Source organism: Petromyzon marinus, chromosome 78 (assembly GCF_048934315.1).
Source record: "Petromyzon marinus isolate PM22_M1 ecotype Great Lakes invasive population chromosome 78, UKy_Petmar_22M1.pri1.0, whole genome shotgun sequence".
Taxonomy (NCBI): domain Eukaryota; kingdom Metazoa; phylum Chordata; class Hyperoartia; order Petromyzontiformes; family Petromyzontidae; genus Petromyzon; species Petromyzon marinus.
In genome coordinates this window covers 3,165,381-3,185,125 of record NC_133744.1, presented here as the reverse complement: position 1 = coordinate 3,185,125, position 19,745 = coordinate 3,165,381, and the positions used below count along the sequence as shown (strand labels likewise).

The 19,745-nt window shown below is 47.4% G+C and overlaps 1 protein-coding gene across 1 annotated transcript in view; it reads right to left on the bottom strand.

The window, feature by feature from the left end:
- The window catches only part of LOC116937156 (protein O-linked-mannose beta-1,2-N-acetylglucosaminyltransferase 1-like), a 119,038-nt gene extending 106,485 nt beyond the window's left edge, over positions 1 to 12,553 (bottom strand). The window contains exons 1-4 of the mRNA XM_076056844.1: positions 12,442 to 12,553; positions 10,516 to 10,703; positions 9,265 to 9,330; positions 7,766 to 7,879 (exon numbers count right to left, since the gene is read on the bottom strand). Of these exons, the coding sequence (XP_075912959.1) occupies positions 7,766 to 7,879; positions 9,265 to 9,330; positions 10,516 to 10,703; positions 12,442 to 12,523 (450 nt within the window). The 5' untranslated portion in view covers positions 12,524 to 12,553. The remainder of the gene's footprint in view (positions 1 to 7,765; positions 7,880 to 9,264; positions 9,331 to 10,515; positions 10,704 to 12,441) is intronic.
- Positions 12,554 to 19,745: the final 7,192 nt, after the last annotated feature.

Genomic DNA, 19,745 nt, shown 5'->3' with positions numbered 1-19,745 from the left:
AGTGAAGACGAGTATCCTGCCTGGAGACACCAGCCCCAGGAACAGTAACATAGACTCATCCTCATGTGGGGAGTAGTTAGTTAGTCACTTAGTTAGTCACTTAGTTAGTCACTTAGTTAGTCACTTAGTGAGTCACTTAGTTAGTCACTTAGTTAGTCACTTAGTTAGTCACTTAGTCAGTCACCCCCCACCAATCCCCCCACCAATCCCCGCCCACCTTGACAGTGAAGACGAGTATCCTGCCTGGAGACACGAGCCCCAGGAACAGTAACATAGACTCATCCTCATGTGGGGAGTAGTTAGTTAGTCACTTAGTTAGTCACTTAGTTAGTCACTTAGTTAGTCACTTAGTTAGTCACTTAGTCAGTCACCCCCCCACCAATCCCCCCACCAATCCCCGCCCACCTTGACAGTGAAGACGAGTATCCTGCCTGGAGACACGAGCCCCAGGAACAGTAACATAGACTCATCCTCATGTGGGGAGTAGTTAGTTAGTCACTTAGTCAGTCACTTAGTTAGTCACTTAGTCAGTCACTTAGTCAGTCACTTAGTTAGTCACTTAGTTAGTCACTTAGTCAGTCACTTAGTCAGTCACCCACCCCCCCACCAATCCCCCCACCAATCCCCGCCCACCTTGACAGTGAAGACGAGTATCCTGCCTGGAGACACCAGCCCCAGGAACAGTAACATAGACTCATCCTCATGTGGGGAGTAGTTAGTTAGTCACTTAGTTAGTCACTTAGTTAGTCACTTAGTTAGTCACTTAGTCAGTCACTTAGTCAGTCACCCCCCCACCAATCCCCCCACCAATCCCCGCCCACCTTGACAGTGAAGACGAGTATCCTGCCTGGAGACACCAGCCCCAGGAACAGTAACATAGACTCATCCTCATGTGGGGAGTAGTTAGTTAGTCACTTAGTTAGTCACTTAGTTAGTCACTTAGTTAGTCACTTAGTCAGTCACTTAGTCAGTCACTTAGTTAGTCACTTAGTCACTTAGATAGTGACTTAGTTAGTCACTTAGTTAGTCACTTAGTTAGTCACTTAGTCAGTCACTTAGTTAGTCACTTAGTCACTTAGTTAGTCACTTAGTTAGTCACTTAGTTAGTCACTTAGTTAGTCACTTAGTCAGTCACCCCCCACCAATCCCCCCACCAATCCCCGCCCACCTTGACAGTGAAGACGAGTATCCTGCCTGGAGACACCAGCCCCAGGAACAGTAACATAGACTCATCCTCATGTGGGGAGTAGTTAGTTAGTCACTTAGTTAGTCACTTAGTTAGTCACTTAGTTAGTCACTTAGTTAGTCACTTAGTCACTTAGTCAGTCACTTAGTCAGTCACTTAGTCATTCACTTAGTTAGTCACTTAGTTAGTCACTTAGTTAGTCACTTAGTTAGTTACTTAGTTAGTCACTTAGTCACTTAGTCAGTCACTTAGTCACTTAGTTAGTCACTTAGTTAGTCAGTCACTTAGTCAGTCACTTAGTTAGTCACTTAGTTAGTCACTTAGTCAGTCACCCACCCCCCACCAATCCCCCCACCAATCCCCGCCCACCTTGACAGTGAAGACGAGTATCCTGCCTGGAGACACCAGCCCCAGGAACAGTAACATAGACTCATCCTCATGTGGGGAGTAGTTAGTTAGTCACTTAGTTAGTCACTTAGTTAGTCACTTAGTTAGTCACTTAGTTAGTCACTTAGTTAGTCACTTAGTTAGTCACTTAGTTAGTCACTTAGTTAGTCACTTAGTTAGTCACTTAGTTAGTCACTTAGTTAGTCACTTAGTTAGTCACTTAGTCACTTAGTCAGTCACTTAGTCAGTCACTTAGTCAGTCACTTAGTTAGTCACTTAGTTAGTCACTTAGTTAGTCACTTAGTTAGTTACTTAGTTAGTCACTTAGTCACTTAGTCAGTCACTTAGTCACTTAGTTAGTCACTTAGTTAGTCAGTCACTTAGTCAGTCACTTAGTTAGTCACTTAGTTAGTCACTTAGTTAGTCACTTAGTCAGTCACCCACCCCCCACCAATCCCCCCACCAATCCCCGCCCACCTTGACAGTGAAGACGAGTATCCTGCCTGGAGACACCAGCCCCAGGAACAGTAACATAGACTCATCCTCATGTGGGGAGTAGTTAGTTAGTCACTTAGTTAGTCACTTAGTTAGTCACTTAGTTAGTCACTTAGTTAGTCACTTAGTTAGTCACTTAGTCAGTCACCCACCCCCCCACCAATCCCCCCACCAATCCCCGCCCACCTTGACAGTGAAGACGAGTATCCTGCCTGGAGACACGAGCCCCAGGAACAGTAACATAGACTCATCCTCATGTGGGGAGTAGTTAGTTAGTCACTTAGTTAGTCACTTAGTTAGTCACTTAGTCAGTCACTTAGTCAGTCACTTAGTCAGTCACTTAGTCAGTCACTTAGTCAGTCACTTAGTTAGTCACTTAGTTAGTCACTTAGTTAGTCACTTAGTTAGTCACTTAGTCAGTCACCCCCCACCAATCCCCCCACCAATCCCCGCCCACCTTGACAGTGAAGACGAGTATCCTGCCTGGAGACACCAGCCCCAGGAACAGTAACATAGACTCATCCTCATGTGGGGAGTAGTTAGTTAGTCACTTAGTTAGTCACTTAGTTAGTCACTTAGTTAGTCACTTAGTCAGTCACTTAGTTAGTCACTTAGTTAGTCACTTAGTCACTTAGTTAGTCACTTAGTTAGTCACTTAATTAGTCACTTAGTCAGTCACTTAGTCAGTCACCCCCCCACCAATCCCCCCACCAATCCCCGCCCACCTTGACAGTAAAGACGAGTATCCTGCCTGGAGACACGAGCCCCAGGAACAGTAACATAGACTCATCCTCATGTGGGGAGTAGTTAGTTAGTCACTTAGTTAGTCACTTAGTTAGTCACTTAGTTAGTCACTTAGTCAGTCACTTAGTTAGTCACCTAGTCAGTCACTTAGTTAGTCACTTAGTTAGTCACTTAGTTAGCCACTTAGTTAGTCACTTAGTCAGTCACCCCCCACCAATCCCCCCACCAATCCCCGCCCACTTTGACAGTGAAGACGAGTATCCTGCCTGGAGACACGAGCCCCAGGAACAGTAACATAGACTCATCCTCATGTGGGGAGTAGTTAGTTAGTCACTTAGTCAGTCACTTAGTTAGTCACTTAGTTAGTCACTTAGTCAGTCACTTAGTCACTTAGTTAGTCACTTAGTCAGTCACCCCCCACCAATCCCCCCACCAATCCCCGCCCACCTTGACAGTGAAGACGAGTATCCTGCCTGGAGACACCAGCCCCAGGAACAGTAACATAGACTCATCCTCATGTGGGGAGTAGTTAGTTAGTCACTTAGTTAGTCACTTAGTTAGTCACTTAGTTAGTCACTTAGTTAGTCACTTAGTCAGTCACCCCCCCACCAATCCCCCCACCAATCCCCGCCCACCTTGACAGTGAAGACGAGTATCCTGCCTGGAGACACGAGCCCCAGGAACAGTAACATAGACTCATCCTGATGTGGGTAGTAGTTAGTTAGTCACTTAGTTAGTCACTTAGTTAGTCACTTAGTTAGTCACTTAGTCAGTCACTTAGTCACTTAGTTAGTCACTTAGTTAGTCACTTAGTCAGTCACCCACCCCCCACCAATCCCCCCACCAATCCCCGCCCACCTTGACAGTGAAGACGAGTATCCTGCCTGGAGACACCAGCCCCAGGAACAGTAACATAGACTCATCCTCATGTGGGGAGTAGTTAGTTAGTCACTTAGTTAGTCACTTAGTTAGTCACTTAGTCAGTCATTTAGTTAGTCACTTAGTTAGTCACTTAGTCACTTAGTTAGTCACTTAGTTAGTAACTTAGTTAGTCACTTAGTCACTTAGTCAGTCACTTAGTTAGTCACTTAGTTAGTCGCCTAGTCAGTCACTTAGTTAGTCACTTAGTTAGTCACTTAGTTAGTCACTTAGTTAGTCACCTAGTTAGTCACCTAGTTAGTCACTTAGTCACCCCCCACCAATCCCCGCCCACCTTGACAGTGAAGACGAGTATCCTGCCTGGAGACACGAGCCCCAGGAACAGTAACATAGACTCATCCTCATGTGGGGAGTAGTTAGTTAGTCACTTAGTTAGTCACTTAGTTAGTCACTTAGTCTGTCACTTAGTCTGTCACTTAGTTAGTCACTTAGTTAGTCACTTAGTTAGTCACTTAGTTAGTCACTTAGTTAGTCACTTAGTTAGTCACTTAGTTAGTCACTTAGTTAGTCACTTAGTCAGTCACCCCCCACCAATCCCCCCACCAATCCCCGCCCACCTTGACAGTGAAGACGAGTATCCTGCCTGGAGACACGAGCCCCAGGAACAGTAACATAGACTCATCCTCATGTGGGGAGTAGTTAGTTAGTCACTTAGTTAGTCACTTAGTTAGTCACTTAGTTAGTCACTTAGTTAGTCACTTAGTTAGTCACTTAGTTAGTCACTTAGTCACCCACCCCCCCACCAATCCCCCCACCAATCCCCGCCCACCTTGACAGTGAAGACGAGTATCCTGCCTGGAGACACGAGCCCCAGGAACAGTAACATAGACTCATCCTCATGTGGGGAGTAGTTAGTTAGTCACTTAGTTAGTCACTTAGTCAGTCACTTAGTCAGTCACTTAGTCAGTCACTTAGTCAGTCACTTAGTTAGTCACTTAGTTAGTCACTTAGTTAGTTACTTAGTTAGTCACTTAGTCAGTCACCCCCCCACCAATCCCCCCACCAATCCCCGCCCACCTTGACAGTGAAGACGAGTATCCTGCCTGGAGACACCAGCCCCAGGAACAGTAACATAGACTCATCCTCATGTGGGGAGTAGTTAGTTAGTCACTTAGTTAGTCACTTAGTTAGTCACTTAGTCAGTCACTTAGTTAGTCACTTAGTTAGTCACTTAGTTAGTCACTTAGTCAGTCACCCCCCACCAATCCCCCCACCAATCCCCGCCCACCTTGACAGTGAAGACGAGTATCCTGCCTGGAGACACCAGCCCCAGGAACAGTAACATAGACTCATCCTCATGTGGGGAGTAGTTAGTTAGTCACTTAGTTAGTCACTTAGTTAGTCACTTAGTTAGTCACTTAGTTAGTCACTTAGTCACTTAGTTAGTCACTTAGTTAGTCACTTAGTTAGTCACTTAGTTAGTCACTTAGTCAGTCACTTAGTCAGTCACTTAGTTAGTCACTTAGTCTGTCACTTAGTTAGTCACTTAGTTAGTCACTTAGTTAGTCACTTAGTTAGTCACTTAGTCAGTCACTTAGTCAGTCACTTAGTTAGTCACTTAGTTAGTAACTTAGTCAGTCACTTAGTCAGTCACTTAGTTAGTCACTTAGTTAGTCACTTAGTTAGTCACTTAGTCAGTCACTTAGTCAGTCACCCACCCCCCCACCAATCCCCCCACCAATCCCCGCCCACCTTGACAGTGAAGACGAGTATCCTGCCTGGAGACACCAGCCCCAGGAACAGTAACATAGACTCATCCTCATGTGGGGAGTAGTTAGTTAGTCACTTAGTTAGTCACTTAGTTAGTCACTTAGTTAGTCACTTAGTCAGTCACTTAGTCAGTCACTTAGTTAGTCACTTAGTCACTTAGATAGTGACTTAGTTAGTCACTTAGTTAGTCACTTAGTTAGTCACTTAGTCAGTCACTTAGTTAGTCACTTAGTCACTTAGTTAGTCACTTAGTTAGTCACTTAGTTAGTCACTTAGTTAGTCACTTAGTCAGTCACCCCCCACCAATCCCCCCACCAATCCCCGCCCACCTTGACAGTGAAGACGAGTATCCTGCCTGGAGACACGAGCCCCAGGAACAGTAACATAGACTCATCCTCATGTGGGGAGTAGTTAGTTAGTCACTTAGTTAGTCACTTAGTTAGTCACTTAGTCAGTCACTTAGTTAGTCACTTAGTCACTTAGTTAGTCACTTAGTTAGTCACTTAGTTAGTCACTTAGTTAGTCACTTAGTCACCCACCCCCCCACCAATCCCCCCACCAATCCCCGCCCACCTTGACAGTAAAGACGAGTATCCTGCCTGGAGACACCAGCCCCAGGAACAGTAACATAGACTCATCCTCATGTGGGGAGTAGTTAGTTAGTCACTTAGTTAGTCACTTAGTTAGTCACCTAGTTAGTCACCTAGTTAGTCACTTAGTCACCCCCCACCAATCCCCGCCCACCTTGACAGTGAAGACGAGTATCCTGCCTGGAGACACGAGCCCCAGGAACAGTAACATAGACTCATCCTCATGTGGGGAGTAGTTAGTTAGTCACTTAATTAGTCACTTAGTTAGTCACTTAGTCAGTCACTTAGTTAGTCACTTAGTCAGTCACTTAGCTAGTCACTTAGTTAGTCACTTAGTCAGTCACTTAGTCAGTCACTTAGTCAGTCACTTAGTCAATCACTTAGTCACTTAGTCAGTCATTTAGTCAGTCACTTAGTCAGTCACTTAGTCAGTCACTTAGTCACTTAGTTAGTCACTTAGTCAGTCACTTAGTCAGTCACTTAGTTAGTCACTTAGTCACTTAGTTAGTCACTTAGTTAATCACCTAGTTAGTCACTTAGTTAGTCACTTAGTCAGTCACCCCCCCACCAATCTCCCCACCAATCCCCGCCCACCTTGACAGTGAAGACGAGTATCCTGCCTGGAGACACGAGCCCCAGGAACAGTAACATAGACTCATCCTCATGTGGGGAGTAGTTAGTTAGTCACTTAGTTAGTCACTTAGTCACTTAGTTAGTCACTTAGTTAGTCACTTAGTCAGTCACTTAGTTAGTCACTTAGTCAGTCACCCACCCCCCCACCAATCCCCCCACCAATCCCCGCCCACCTTGACAGTGAAGATGAGTATCCTGCCTGGAGACACCAGCCCCAGGAACAGTAACATAGACTCATCCTCATGTGGGGAGTAGTTAGTTAGTCACTTAGTTAGTCACTTAGTTAGTCACTTAGTTAGTCACTTAGTTAGTCACTTAGTTAGTCACTTAGTCAGTCACCCACCCCCCCACCAATCCCCCCACCAATCCCCGCCCACCTTGACAGTGAAGACGAGTATCCTGCCTGGAGACACGAGCCCCAGGAACAGTAACATAGACTCATCCTCATGTGGGGAGTAGTTAGTTAGTCACTTAGTTAGTCACTTAGTTAGCCACTTAGTTAGTCACTTAGTTAGTCACCCCCCCACCAATCCCCCCACCAATCCCCGCCCACCTTGACAGTGAAGACGAGTATCCTGCCTGGAGACACGAGCCCCAGGAACAGTAACATAGACTCATCCTCATGTGGGGAGTAGTTAGTTAGTCACTTAGTTAGTCACTTAGTTAGCCACTTAGTTAGTCACTTAGTTAGTCACCCCCCCACCAATCCCCCCACCAATCCCCGCCCACCTTGACAGTGAAGACGAGTATCCTGCCTGGAGACACGAGCCCCAGGAACAGTAACATAGACTCATCCTCATGTGGGGAGTAGTTAGTTAGTCACTTAGTTAGTCACTTAGTTAGCCACTTAGTTAGTCACTTAGTTAGTCACCCCCCCACCAATCCCCCCACCAATCCCCGCCCACCTTGACAGTGAAGACGAGTATCCTGCCTGGAGACACGAGCCCCAGGAACAGTAACATAGACTCATCCTCATGTGGGGAGTAGTTAGTTAGTCACTTAGTTAGTCACTTAGTTAGCCACTTAGTTAGTCACTTAGTTAGTCACCCCCCCACCAATCCCCCCACCAATCCCCGCCCACCTTGACAGTGAAGACGAGTATCCTGCCTGGAGACACGAGCCCCAGGAACAGTAACATAGACTCATCCTCATGTGGGGAGTAGACATCAAAGACACGCCGTGACATCACGCTAGCCTGGTGGGGGGGCAAGTGGGGGGCAAGTGGGGGGCAGGTGGGGGGGTGGGTGAGTGGGGGGGGTGAGTGGGGGGGTGGGTGGGTGGGTGAGTGGGGGGGGTGAGTGGGGGGGTGGGTGGGTGATGGTGATGGTGGTGATGGTGATGGTGGTGATGATGGTGGTGATGGTGATGATGGTGATGGTGGTGATGGTGGTGGTGGTGATGGTGATGGTGGTGGTGGTGGTTGGTGGTGGTGGTGATGGTGGTGATGGTGGTGATGGTGGTGATGGTGGTGATGGTGATGGTGGTGATGGTGGTGGTGATGGTGATGATGGTGATGGTGGTGATGGTGGTGGTGGTGATGGTGATGGTGGTGGTGGTGGTGGTGGTTGGTGGTGGTGGTGGTGGTGGTGATGGTGGTGGTGGTGATGGTGGTGGTGGTGATGGTGGTGGTGGTGGTGGTGGTGGTGATGGTGATGGTGGTGATGGTGGTGGTGGTGATGGTGGTGGTGGTGATGGTGGTGGTGGTGGTGGTGGTGATGGTGGTGATGGTGGTGGTGGTGATAGTGGTGGTGGTGGTGATGGTGGTGGTGGTGGTGATGTTGGTGGTGGTGGTGGGGGTGATGGTGGTGGTGGTGATGGTGGTGATGGTGATGGTGGTGATGGTGGTGGTGGTGGTGGTGGTGATGGTGGTGGTAGTGGTGATGGTGGTGGTGATGGTGGTGATGGTGGTGGTGATGGTGGTGGTGGTGGTGGTGTTGGTGGTGGTGATGGTGGTGATGGTGATGGTGGTGATGGTGATGGTGGTGGTGATGGTGGTGGTGATGGTGATGGTGGTGATGGTGGTGATGGTGGTGATGGTGGTGGTGGTGGTGGTGATGGTGGTGGTGATGGTGGTGGTGGTGATGGTGGTGGTGATGGTGGTGATGGTGGTGGTGGTGATAGTGGTGGTGGTGGTGGTGATGGTGGTGGTGGTGGTGATGGTGGTGGTGGTGGTGATGGTGGTGGTGGTGGTGGTGTTGGTGGTGGTGATGGTGGTGATGGTGGTGGTGGTGATGGTGGTGGTGATGGTGGTGATGGTGGTGGTGGTGATGGTGGTGATGTTGGTGTTGGTGGTGGTGATGGTGGTGATGGTGGTGATGGTGGTGGTGTTGGTGATGGTGGTGATGATGGTGATGGTGGTGGTGATGGTGGTGGTGGTGATGGTGGTGATGATGATGTTGATGGTGGTGATGATGATGTTGATGGTGGTGGTGATGGTGATGGTGGTGATGGTGGTTGTGGTGGTGGTGATGGTGGTGGTGGTGGTGATGGTGGTGGTGTTGGTGGTGGTGATGGTGATGGTGATGATGGTGATGGTGATGGTGTTGGTGGTGGTGTTGGTGGTGTTGGTGATGCCATCACCGTGGCTTGGTTCAAGACAATGATGTGGATGCCTCTTCCTCTGTCAACGTCATCATCCTCCAGCACCTGACATCATCAACATCATCATCATTATCATCAACATCATTAACATCATCATCAACATTAACATCATCATGAACATCATTAACATCATCATGAACATCATTAACATCATCATCAACATCATTAACATCATCATCAACAACATCATCATCCATAATCAACATCATCACCACCATCACCACCATCACCACCACCATCATCACCATCACCACCATCACCACCACCATCATCACCATCACCACCATCACCACCACCATCACCACCACCACCACCACCATCATCACCACACCACCATCACCATCCACACCATCACCACCATCACCATCACCACCACCACCATCACCACCATCACCACCATCACCATGACCACCATCACCACCACCATCACCATCATCACCACCATCACCACCACCATCACCACCACCACCATCATCACCACCATCACAATCACCACCATCACCACCATAACCACCATCATCACCACATCATCACCACCATCACCACCATCACCACCACCATCACCACCATCACCACCACCACCATCACCACCACCACCATCACCACCACCATCACCACCATCACCAGCACCACCATCATCCCTCACCACCACCATCACCACCACCATCACCACCATCATCACCATCACCACCACCATCATCATCACCACCATCACCACCACCATCACCACCACCATCACCACCACAATCACCACCACACTCACCACCACCACCATCACCACCATCACCACCACCACCACCACCATCACCACCACCACCACCACCACCACCACACTCACCACCACCACCACCACCATCACCACCATCACCACCATCACCACATCACCACCATCACCACAATCACCACCACCACCACGACACTCACCACCATCACCACCACCATCACCACAATCACCATCACCACCATCACCATCACCACCATCACCACCATCACCACCATCATCACCACCACCACCACCTTCACCACCACCACCACCACCATCACCACCACCATCACCACCATCACCATCACCACCACCATCACCATCACCATCATCACCACCATCACCACCACCACCACCACCACCACACTCACCACCACCACCACCATCACCACACTCACCACCACCATCACCACCACCACCATCACCACCACCACCACCATCACCACCACCACCATCACCACACTCACCGTGGTCCCATCAACAGTGACGTAGACTTTAGATCTGCTCGAGTAAACCTCCAACATCACTGTCTTCCTCCTGCTACTCGGCACCCCATCAGCTCCACCATCAGCTCCACCATCACCTCCACCATCACCTCCACCATGGGGTTCCACCATCGCCTCGTTGTCATCCGGAGACCATTCATCGTGATGTCCTGCAGACAACAGTGGTGGTGGTGATGGTGGTGGTGGTGATGGTGGTGGTGATGGTGGTGGTGGTGGTGATGGTGGTGGTGATGGTGGTGGTGGTGATGGTGGTGGTGGTGATGGTGGTGGTGATGGTGGTGGTGGTGATGGTGGTGGTGATGGTGGTGGTGGTGATGGTGGTGGTGGTGGTGGTGATGGTGGTGGTGATGGTGGTGATGGTGGTGGTGGTGGTGATGGTGGTGATGGTGGTGGTGGTGGTGATGGTGGTGATGTTGGTGATGGTGGTGGTGGTGGTGATGGTGGTGATGGTGATGGTGGTGATGGTGATGATGGTGGTGGTGGTGAGTGTGGTTGTGGTGATGGTGGTGATGGTGGTGGTGATGGTGGTGATGGTGGTGGTGGTGATGGTGGTGGTGGTGATGGTGGTGATGGTGGTGATGGTGGTGGTGATGGTGGTGATGGTGGTGGTGGTGATGGTGGTGGTGGTGATGGTGGTGATGGTGGTGATGGTGGTGGTGATGGTGGTGATGGATTGGTGGTGATGGTGGTGGTGATGGTGGTGGTGGTGATGGTGGTGGGTGGTGGTGATGATGGTGGTGGTGGGGGTGGTGATGGTGGTGATGGTGGTGATGTGGGGTGGTGATGGTGGTGATGGTGGTGAGTGTGGTGGTGGTGTTGTTGGTGGTGGTGATGGTAGTGTGGTGGTGATGGTGGTGATGTGGTGGTGATGGTGGTGATAGTGGTGGTGATGGTGGTGATGGTGGTGGTGGTGGGTGGTGGGATGGTGGTGGTGATGGTGGTGATGGTGGTGGTGATGGTGGTGGTGGTGGTGATGGTGATGGTGGTGATGAGTGTGGTGGTGGTGGTGGTGTTGGTGGTGATGTTAGTGGTGGTGGTGATGGTGGTGATAGTGGTGGTGATGGTGGTGATGGTGGTGGTGGTGATGGTGGTGGTGGTGATGGTGGTGATGGTGGTGATGGTGGTGGTGATGGTGGTGATGGTGGTGATGGTGGTGGTGGTGGTGGTGATGGTGGTGATGGTGGTGGTGATGGTGGTGGTGGTGATGGTGGTGATGGTGGTGGTGGTGGTGAGTGTGGTGGTGGTGAGTGTGGTGGTGGTGATGGTGGTGGTGGGTGGGAGTGATGGTGATGATAGAGGGTGAGTGGGTCACTCATCCACTCACTCACTCACTTACCCAACTACTCACTCACTCACCCACTCACCCACTCACTCATCACTCACTCACCACACTCATCCACTCACTCATCCACTCACTCACTCACCCACTCACTCACCCACTCACTCACCCACTCACTCACTCACCCACTCACCCAATCACCCACTCACTAATCCACTCACTCATCCACTCACCCACCCACTCACTCACGCACTCACTCATCCACTCACTCACCCACTCACTCACCCACTCACTCACTCACCCACTCACCCACTCACTCACCCACCCACTCACTCACTCATCCTCCCACTCACTCACTCACCCACCCACCTACTAACTCACCCACTCACTCACTCACTCACCCACCCACTCACTCACCCACTCACCACCCACTCACCCACTCACTCACTCACCCACCCACTCACTCACTCACCCACTCACCCACTCACTCATCCACTCACTCACTTACCCACTCACTCATCCACTCACACACTCACTCACTCACTCATCCACTCACTCACTCACTCACCCACCCACCTACCTACCCACTCACCCACTCACTCACTCACCACCTCTGCTGGTGACTCCTGCCGAGCGTTGTGAGTCCAGGATGAGTTTCACATTCACCAAGATGGTGAGGGCCAGAAACATAACAGCACAGACCTGGGTGGTGGTAATGGTGGTGATGGTGGTGATGGTGGTGGTGATGATGGTGGTGGTGATGATGATGGTGGTGGTGGTGGTTGTGATGGTGGTGGTAGTGGTGATGATGGTTGTGAAGATGGTGGTGATGGTGGTGGTGATGGTGGTGGTTGTGATGGTAGTGGTGGTGACGGTGGTGATGATGGTTGTGAAGATGGTGGTGATGGTGGTGATGGTGGTGGTGGTGGTGATGGTGGTGGTGGTGATGGTGGTGGTGATGGTGGTGGTGGTGGTGATGGTGGTGGTTGTGATGGTAGTGGTGGTGATGGTGGTGGTGATGGTGGTGGTGATGGTGGTGGTGATGGTGGTGGTGATGGTGGTGATGGTGGTGGTGATGGTGGTGGTGATGATGGTGGTGATGGTAGTGGTTGTGATGGTGGTGGTGATGGTGGTGGTGATGGTGGTGATGGTGGTAATGATGGTGGTGGTGATGGTGGTGGTGGTGATGGTGATGGGGATGGTGGTGGTGAGGTGGTAATGGTGATGGTGGTGGTGATGGTGGTGATGATGTTGGTGGTGGTGATGGTGATGATGGTGGTGGTGATGATGATGGTGGTGATGGTGGTGATGATGGTGTTGATGGTGGTGATGATGGTGGTGGTGGTGGAGGAGGGGGAGGGGAGTTGAGGTCACTACAGAGCAGAGGCAAAGCTCACACAGGTAGCACAACAACAACAACAACCGCCATTCGCCACTAAGTGGCGGTGACGTCACCACGACGCTTGTGCCAGGCTATGTGCACCCTGAGGCCACGTGAAGTGTCGAACGCCCGCTGGCAGGAGGTCACTGGGCAGACCCAGGTGCCACGGGTCGACTGACTGAGATGACTGGCTGATGCACCACCTGTGCCCCCTACTGTGCCAACCTGCTGTGCTTTAGCCACCCGGCGCTCCGCTCGTTGTTGTGAGCGTCGCTCCTCCGCCCTCCGTTGTTGTTGGAGGGCGACTGCCTCCAACTGCCCAGTAGCATCCTTCACGAGCCTCCTCCACAGAGGCCGATCTTGACACCGCTGGTACCAGTCATCGGCAAGTCCACTCAGCTCCACGTCCTCCTGTACCACATCACTCCATCTCTTCTCTAGCCCGTGCCGCACCCGCTTAGCCCCCTCGATCCGGCCAAACAAAAGCTGTTTCGGCATGCGGTGGCTGGGCATGCGGGCTACATGACCCAGCCAACGCAGCCTTGCCTGCTGGAGGAGCTCACCGATGGGACTTTGCCCAGATTTTTCAACGATCTGTGAGCTCCTCACACAATCCAGCCTGGTTAAACCCAGGATGGATCGTAGGCAGGCCAGCCTAAATGTTTCTAACCGGTGAAGATATTCCATTCGGGGGGGTCCACGTATCGGTACCAGATACAAAATTCCTACGGTACAGCCACAGAAGGCTTCACAAACTACGTGATCAAAATAGATGTTAAATAATGTGGGAGCCAGAGGACATCCCTGTCGCACCCCAAGGTGTACAGGGAATGGCTCTGACTCCCGGCCACGTAGTTTTACCCGGGCCCGCTCACCATCATGAAGGTCCTTAATGATCGTGAGCAGAGGGTCAGGTACTCCAAAAGCACGAAGAACAACCCAGAGCCCAGGCCTACTGACGGTATCACAGGCCTTGACCAGGTCAATAAAGCAGAGATGTAGGTCTTGCTGGAATTCCCTACACCTCTGCTGTAGCAGACGGACAGAAAATATGGCATCTGTGCAGGACCGCCCTTTCCTGAAACCGCATTGGGGCTCCGCAAGCCTCTCCTCAGCGTGCCTGGCAAGGCGATGTTGAATCATCCTTGCCAGGACCTTTCCCGGCACACTGAGGAGTGAGATGCCCCTGTAGTTGTTACAGTCAATCTTCGGCGGGGGCATAAGTAACCACGACCACCACTCCTCGCCTCCGGTCGATGGGAAGGCGAGCCCAAAGTAGCCTGGGGCTTACAGCTTCCCACACCTCACCGCCACGCTCTCATGCCCCCTTCATTCTTTTGCTCAAAAGAAGAGCCACACCCTGTTGTTTGGCAGTCTACTGCCCCGAGTAGAGGACTGTCCACCCCTCATGGTGGCAGGAGCCAGAGCCGGTCCACCGGAACCTCCTGAATGGCGCGGAGATCCAGGCGGTACCGGTCCAGCTCCCGACAGAGGAGCGGCAGCCTCTCCTCCGCAGTGAGCGTTCGAACATTCCACGTGGCCACCCGTAGTGGCTTTTCGTTGTTTCTGGAGTAGCCCCGAGGGTAGAGATTCAATCTCCTGGCTCCGCCAATTGGGGTTTGGCCAGGAGACGTCACAGACGCCTGGCCCCCCGGGGCCTCCGGCACAAGCTTATTAGTTAACATATTTTATTCGTGGTTTAGTGGTAATTGATTGAAGGTGGAGGGGTTACCAGCCCCTGGCACCCGTCCAGAGCCCCCGTTTAGCCCCTGTGGTGGACACAGAAGCCATGGGGGGAGGAGCCAGGAATTGGCTCCTCCCCTCACCAAACGGCACCGCCCACCACAGCGTTGCCTTCAGGCACCAGCGAGGAGGTAGGGAGTTGGTTTTGCCGGACACTTCCACACTGTAGACTACACTGTACACTACACTGTACACTACACTGTACACTACTATACACTATACACTACACTGCACACTACACTGTACACTACACTATACACTACACTATACACTACACTGTACACTACACTATACACCACACTACACACTACACTGTACACTACACTGTACACTACTATACACTAAACACTACACTGTACACTACACTATACACTACCATACACTACACTATACACTACACTGTACACTACACTGTACACTACACTATACACTACACTGTACACTACACTGTACACTACACTGTACACTACATTATACACTACACTACACACTACACTGTACACTACACTGTACACTACTATACACTATACACTACACTGTACACTACACTATACACTACTATACACTACACTGTACACTACACTATACACTACACTGTACACTACACTATACACTACACTATACACTACACTATACACTACACTATACACTACTCTATACACTACACTATACACTACACACTACACTGTACACTACACTGTACACTACACTACTATACACTACACTATACACTACTATACACTACACTACACTATACACTACACACTACACTATACACTACACTATACACTACACACTACACTACACACTACACTATACACTACACTATACACTACACTACACTATACACTACACTATACACTACACTGTACACTACACTATACTATACACTACACTGTACACTACACTATACACTACACTAAAGACTACACTGTACACTGCACTGCACACTACACTGTACACTACACTATACACTACACTGTACACTACACTGTACACTACACTATACACTACTATACACTACACTATACACTACACTATACTACACACACTACACTACACTATACACTACACTATATACTACACTACACACTACACTATACACTACACTATACACTACATAATACACTACACTATACACTACACACTTACTACTATACACTACACTACTATACAGTACACACTACAAACTACACTATACACTACACGATACACTACACTACACTAAACACTACTACACTACACTATACACTACTACATTACACTATACACTACTACTCTACACTACACACTACACTATACACTACAACACACTACACTATACACTACACTATACACTACACTATACTCTACACTATACACTACAGTATACACTACACTACTATACACTACACTACTACACTACACTATACACTACACTACACACTACACTACTATACACTACACTATACACTACACCACTACACTATACACCACTACACTACACACTACACTACACACTACACTACACTACATACTACACTACACTATACACTACACTATACACTACACCACTACACTACACACTACACTACACACTACACTACACACTACACTATACACACACTATACACTACACACTACACTACTCACTACACTATACATTATACACTACACTATACACTACACTACACACTACACTATACACTACACTATACACTACACTATACACTACTACACTATACACTACACTATACACTACACTATACACTACACACTACTACACTACACACTATACACTACACTATACACTACACACTACACTATACATTATACACTACACTATACACTACACTATACACTACACTACATTATACACTACATTATACACTACACTATACACTACACACTACACTATACACTACACTATACACTACACTATACACTACACTATACACTACACTATACACTACTCAACTACTACACTACACTATACACTACACTATACACTACACTATACACTACACACTACACTACACACTACACTATACATTATACACTACACTATACACTACACTATACACTACACTACACTATACACTACACTACATTATACACTACACTATACACTACACTACACACTACACTATACACTACACTATACACTACACTATACACTACACTACTACACTATACACTACACCACTACACTACACATTACACTACACACTACACTACACTATACACTACACTATACACTACACTATACACTACACTATACTCTACACTATACACTACAGTATACACTACACTACTATACACTACACTACTATACACTACACTATACACTACACTACACACTACACTACTATACACTACAATATACTATACACCACTACACTACACACTACACTACACACTACACTACACTACATACTACACTACACTATACACTACACTATACACTGCACCACTACACTACACACTACACTACACACTACACTACACACTACACTACACTATACACTACACTATACACTACTATACACTACACTACACTACACACTACACTACACACTACACTATACATTATACACTACACTATACACTACACTACACACTACACTATACACTACACTATACACTACACACTACTACACTACACTATACACTACACTATACACTACACACTACACTACACACTACACTATACACTACACTATACACTACACTATACACTACACTACACTATACACTACACTACATTATACACTACACTATACACTACACTACACACTACACTATACACTACACTATACACTACACTATACACTACACTATACACTACACTATACACTACACACTACTACACTACACTATACACTACACTATACACTACACTATACACTACACACTACACTACACACTACACTATACATTATACACTACACTATACACTACACTATACACTACACTACACACTACACTATACACTACACTACATTATACACTACACTATACACTACACTACACACTACACTATACACTACACTATACACTACACTATACACTACACTACTACACTATACACTACACCACTACACTACACACTACACTACACATTACACTACACACTACACTACACTATACACTACACTATACACTACACTATACACTACACTATACACTACACTATACACTACACTATACACTACACTATACTCTACACTATACACTACAGTATACACTACACTACTATACACTACACTACTATACACTACACTATACACTACACTATACACTACACTACACACTACACTACTATACACTACACTATACACTACACCACTACACTATACACCACTACACTACACACTACACTACACACTACACTACACTACATACTACACTACACTATACACTACACTATACACTACACCACTACACTACACACTACACTACACACTACACTATACACTACACTATACACTACACCACTACACTACACACTACACTACACACTACACTACACACTACACTACACTATACACTACACTATACACTACACTATACACTACACTATACACTACACTACACACTACACTATACATTATACACTACACTATACACTACACTACACACTACACTATACACTACTACACTATACACTACACTATACACTACACTATACACTACACACTACTACACTATACACTATACACTACACTATACACTACACTACACACTACACTATACATTATACACTACACTATACACTACACTATACACTACACTACACTATACACTACACTACATTATACACTACACTGTACACTGCACTGCACACTACACTGTACACTACACTATACACTACACTGTACACTACACTGTACACTACACTATACACTACTATACACTACACTATACACTACACTATACTACACACACTACACTACACTATACACTACACTATATACTACACTACACACTACACTATACACTACACTATACACTACATAATACACTACACTATACACTACACACTTAACTACTATACACTACACTACTATACAGTACACACTACAAACTACACTATACACTACACGATACACTACACTACACTAAACACTACTACACTACACTATACACTACTACATTACACTATACACTACTACACTACACTACACACTACACTATACACTACAACACACTACACTATACACTACACTATACACTACACTATACTCTACACTATACACTACAGTATACACTACACTACTATACACTACACTACTATACACTACACTATACACTACACTACACACTACACTACTATACACTACACTATACACTACACCACTACACTATACACCACTACACTACACACTACACTACACACTACACTACACTACATACTACACTACACTATACACTACACTATACACTACACCACTACACTACACACTACACTACACACTACACTACACTATACACTACACTATACACTACACTATACACTACACACTACACTACACACTACACTATACATTATACACTACACTATACACTACACTACCACACTACACTATACACTACACTATACACTACACTATACACTACTACACTATACACTACACTATACACTACACTATACACTACACACTACTACACTACACACTATACACTACACTATACACTACACACTACACTATACATATATACACTACACTATACACTACACTACTACAACTACACTACATTATACACTACATTATACACTACACTATACACTACACACTACACTATACA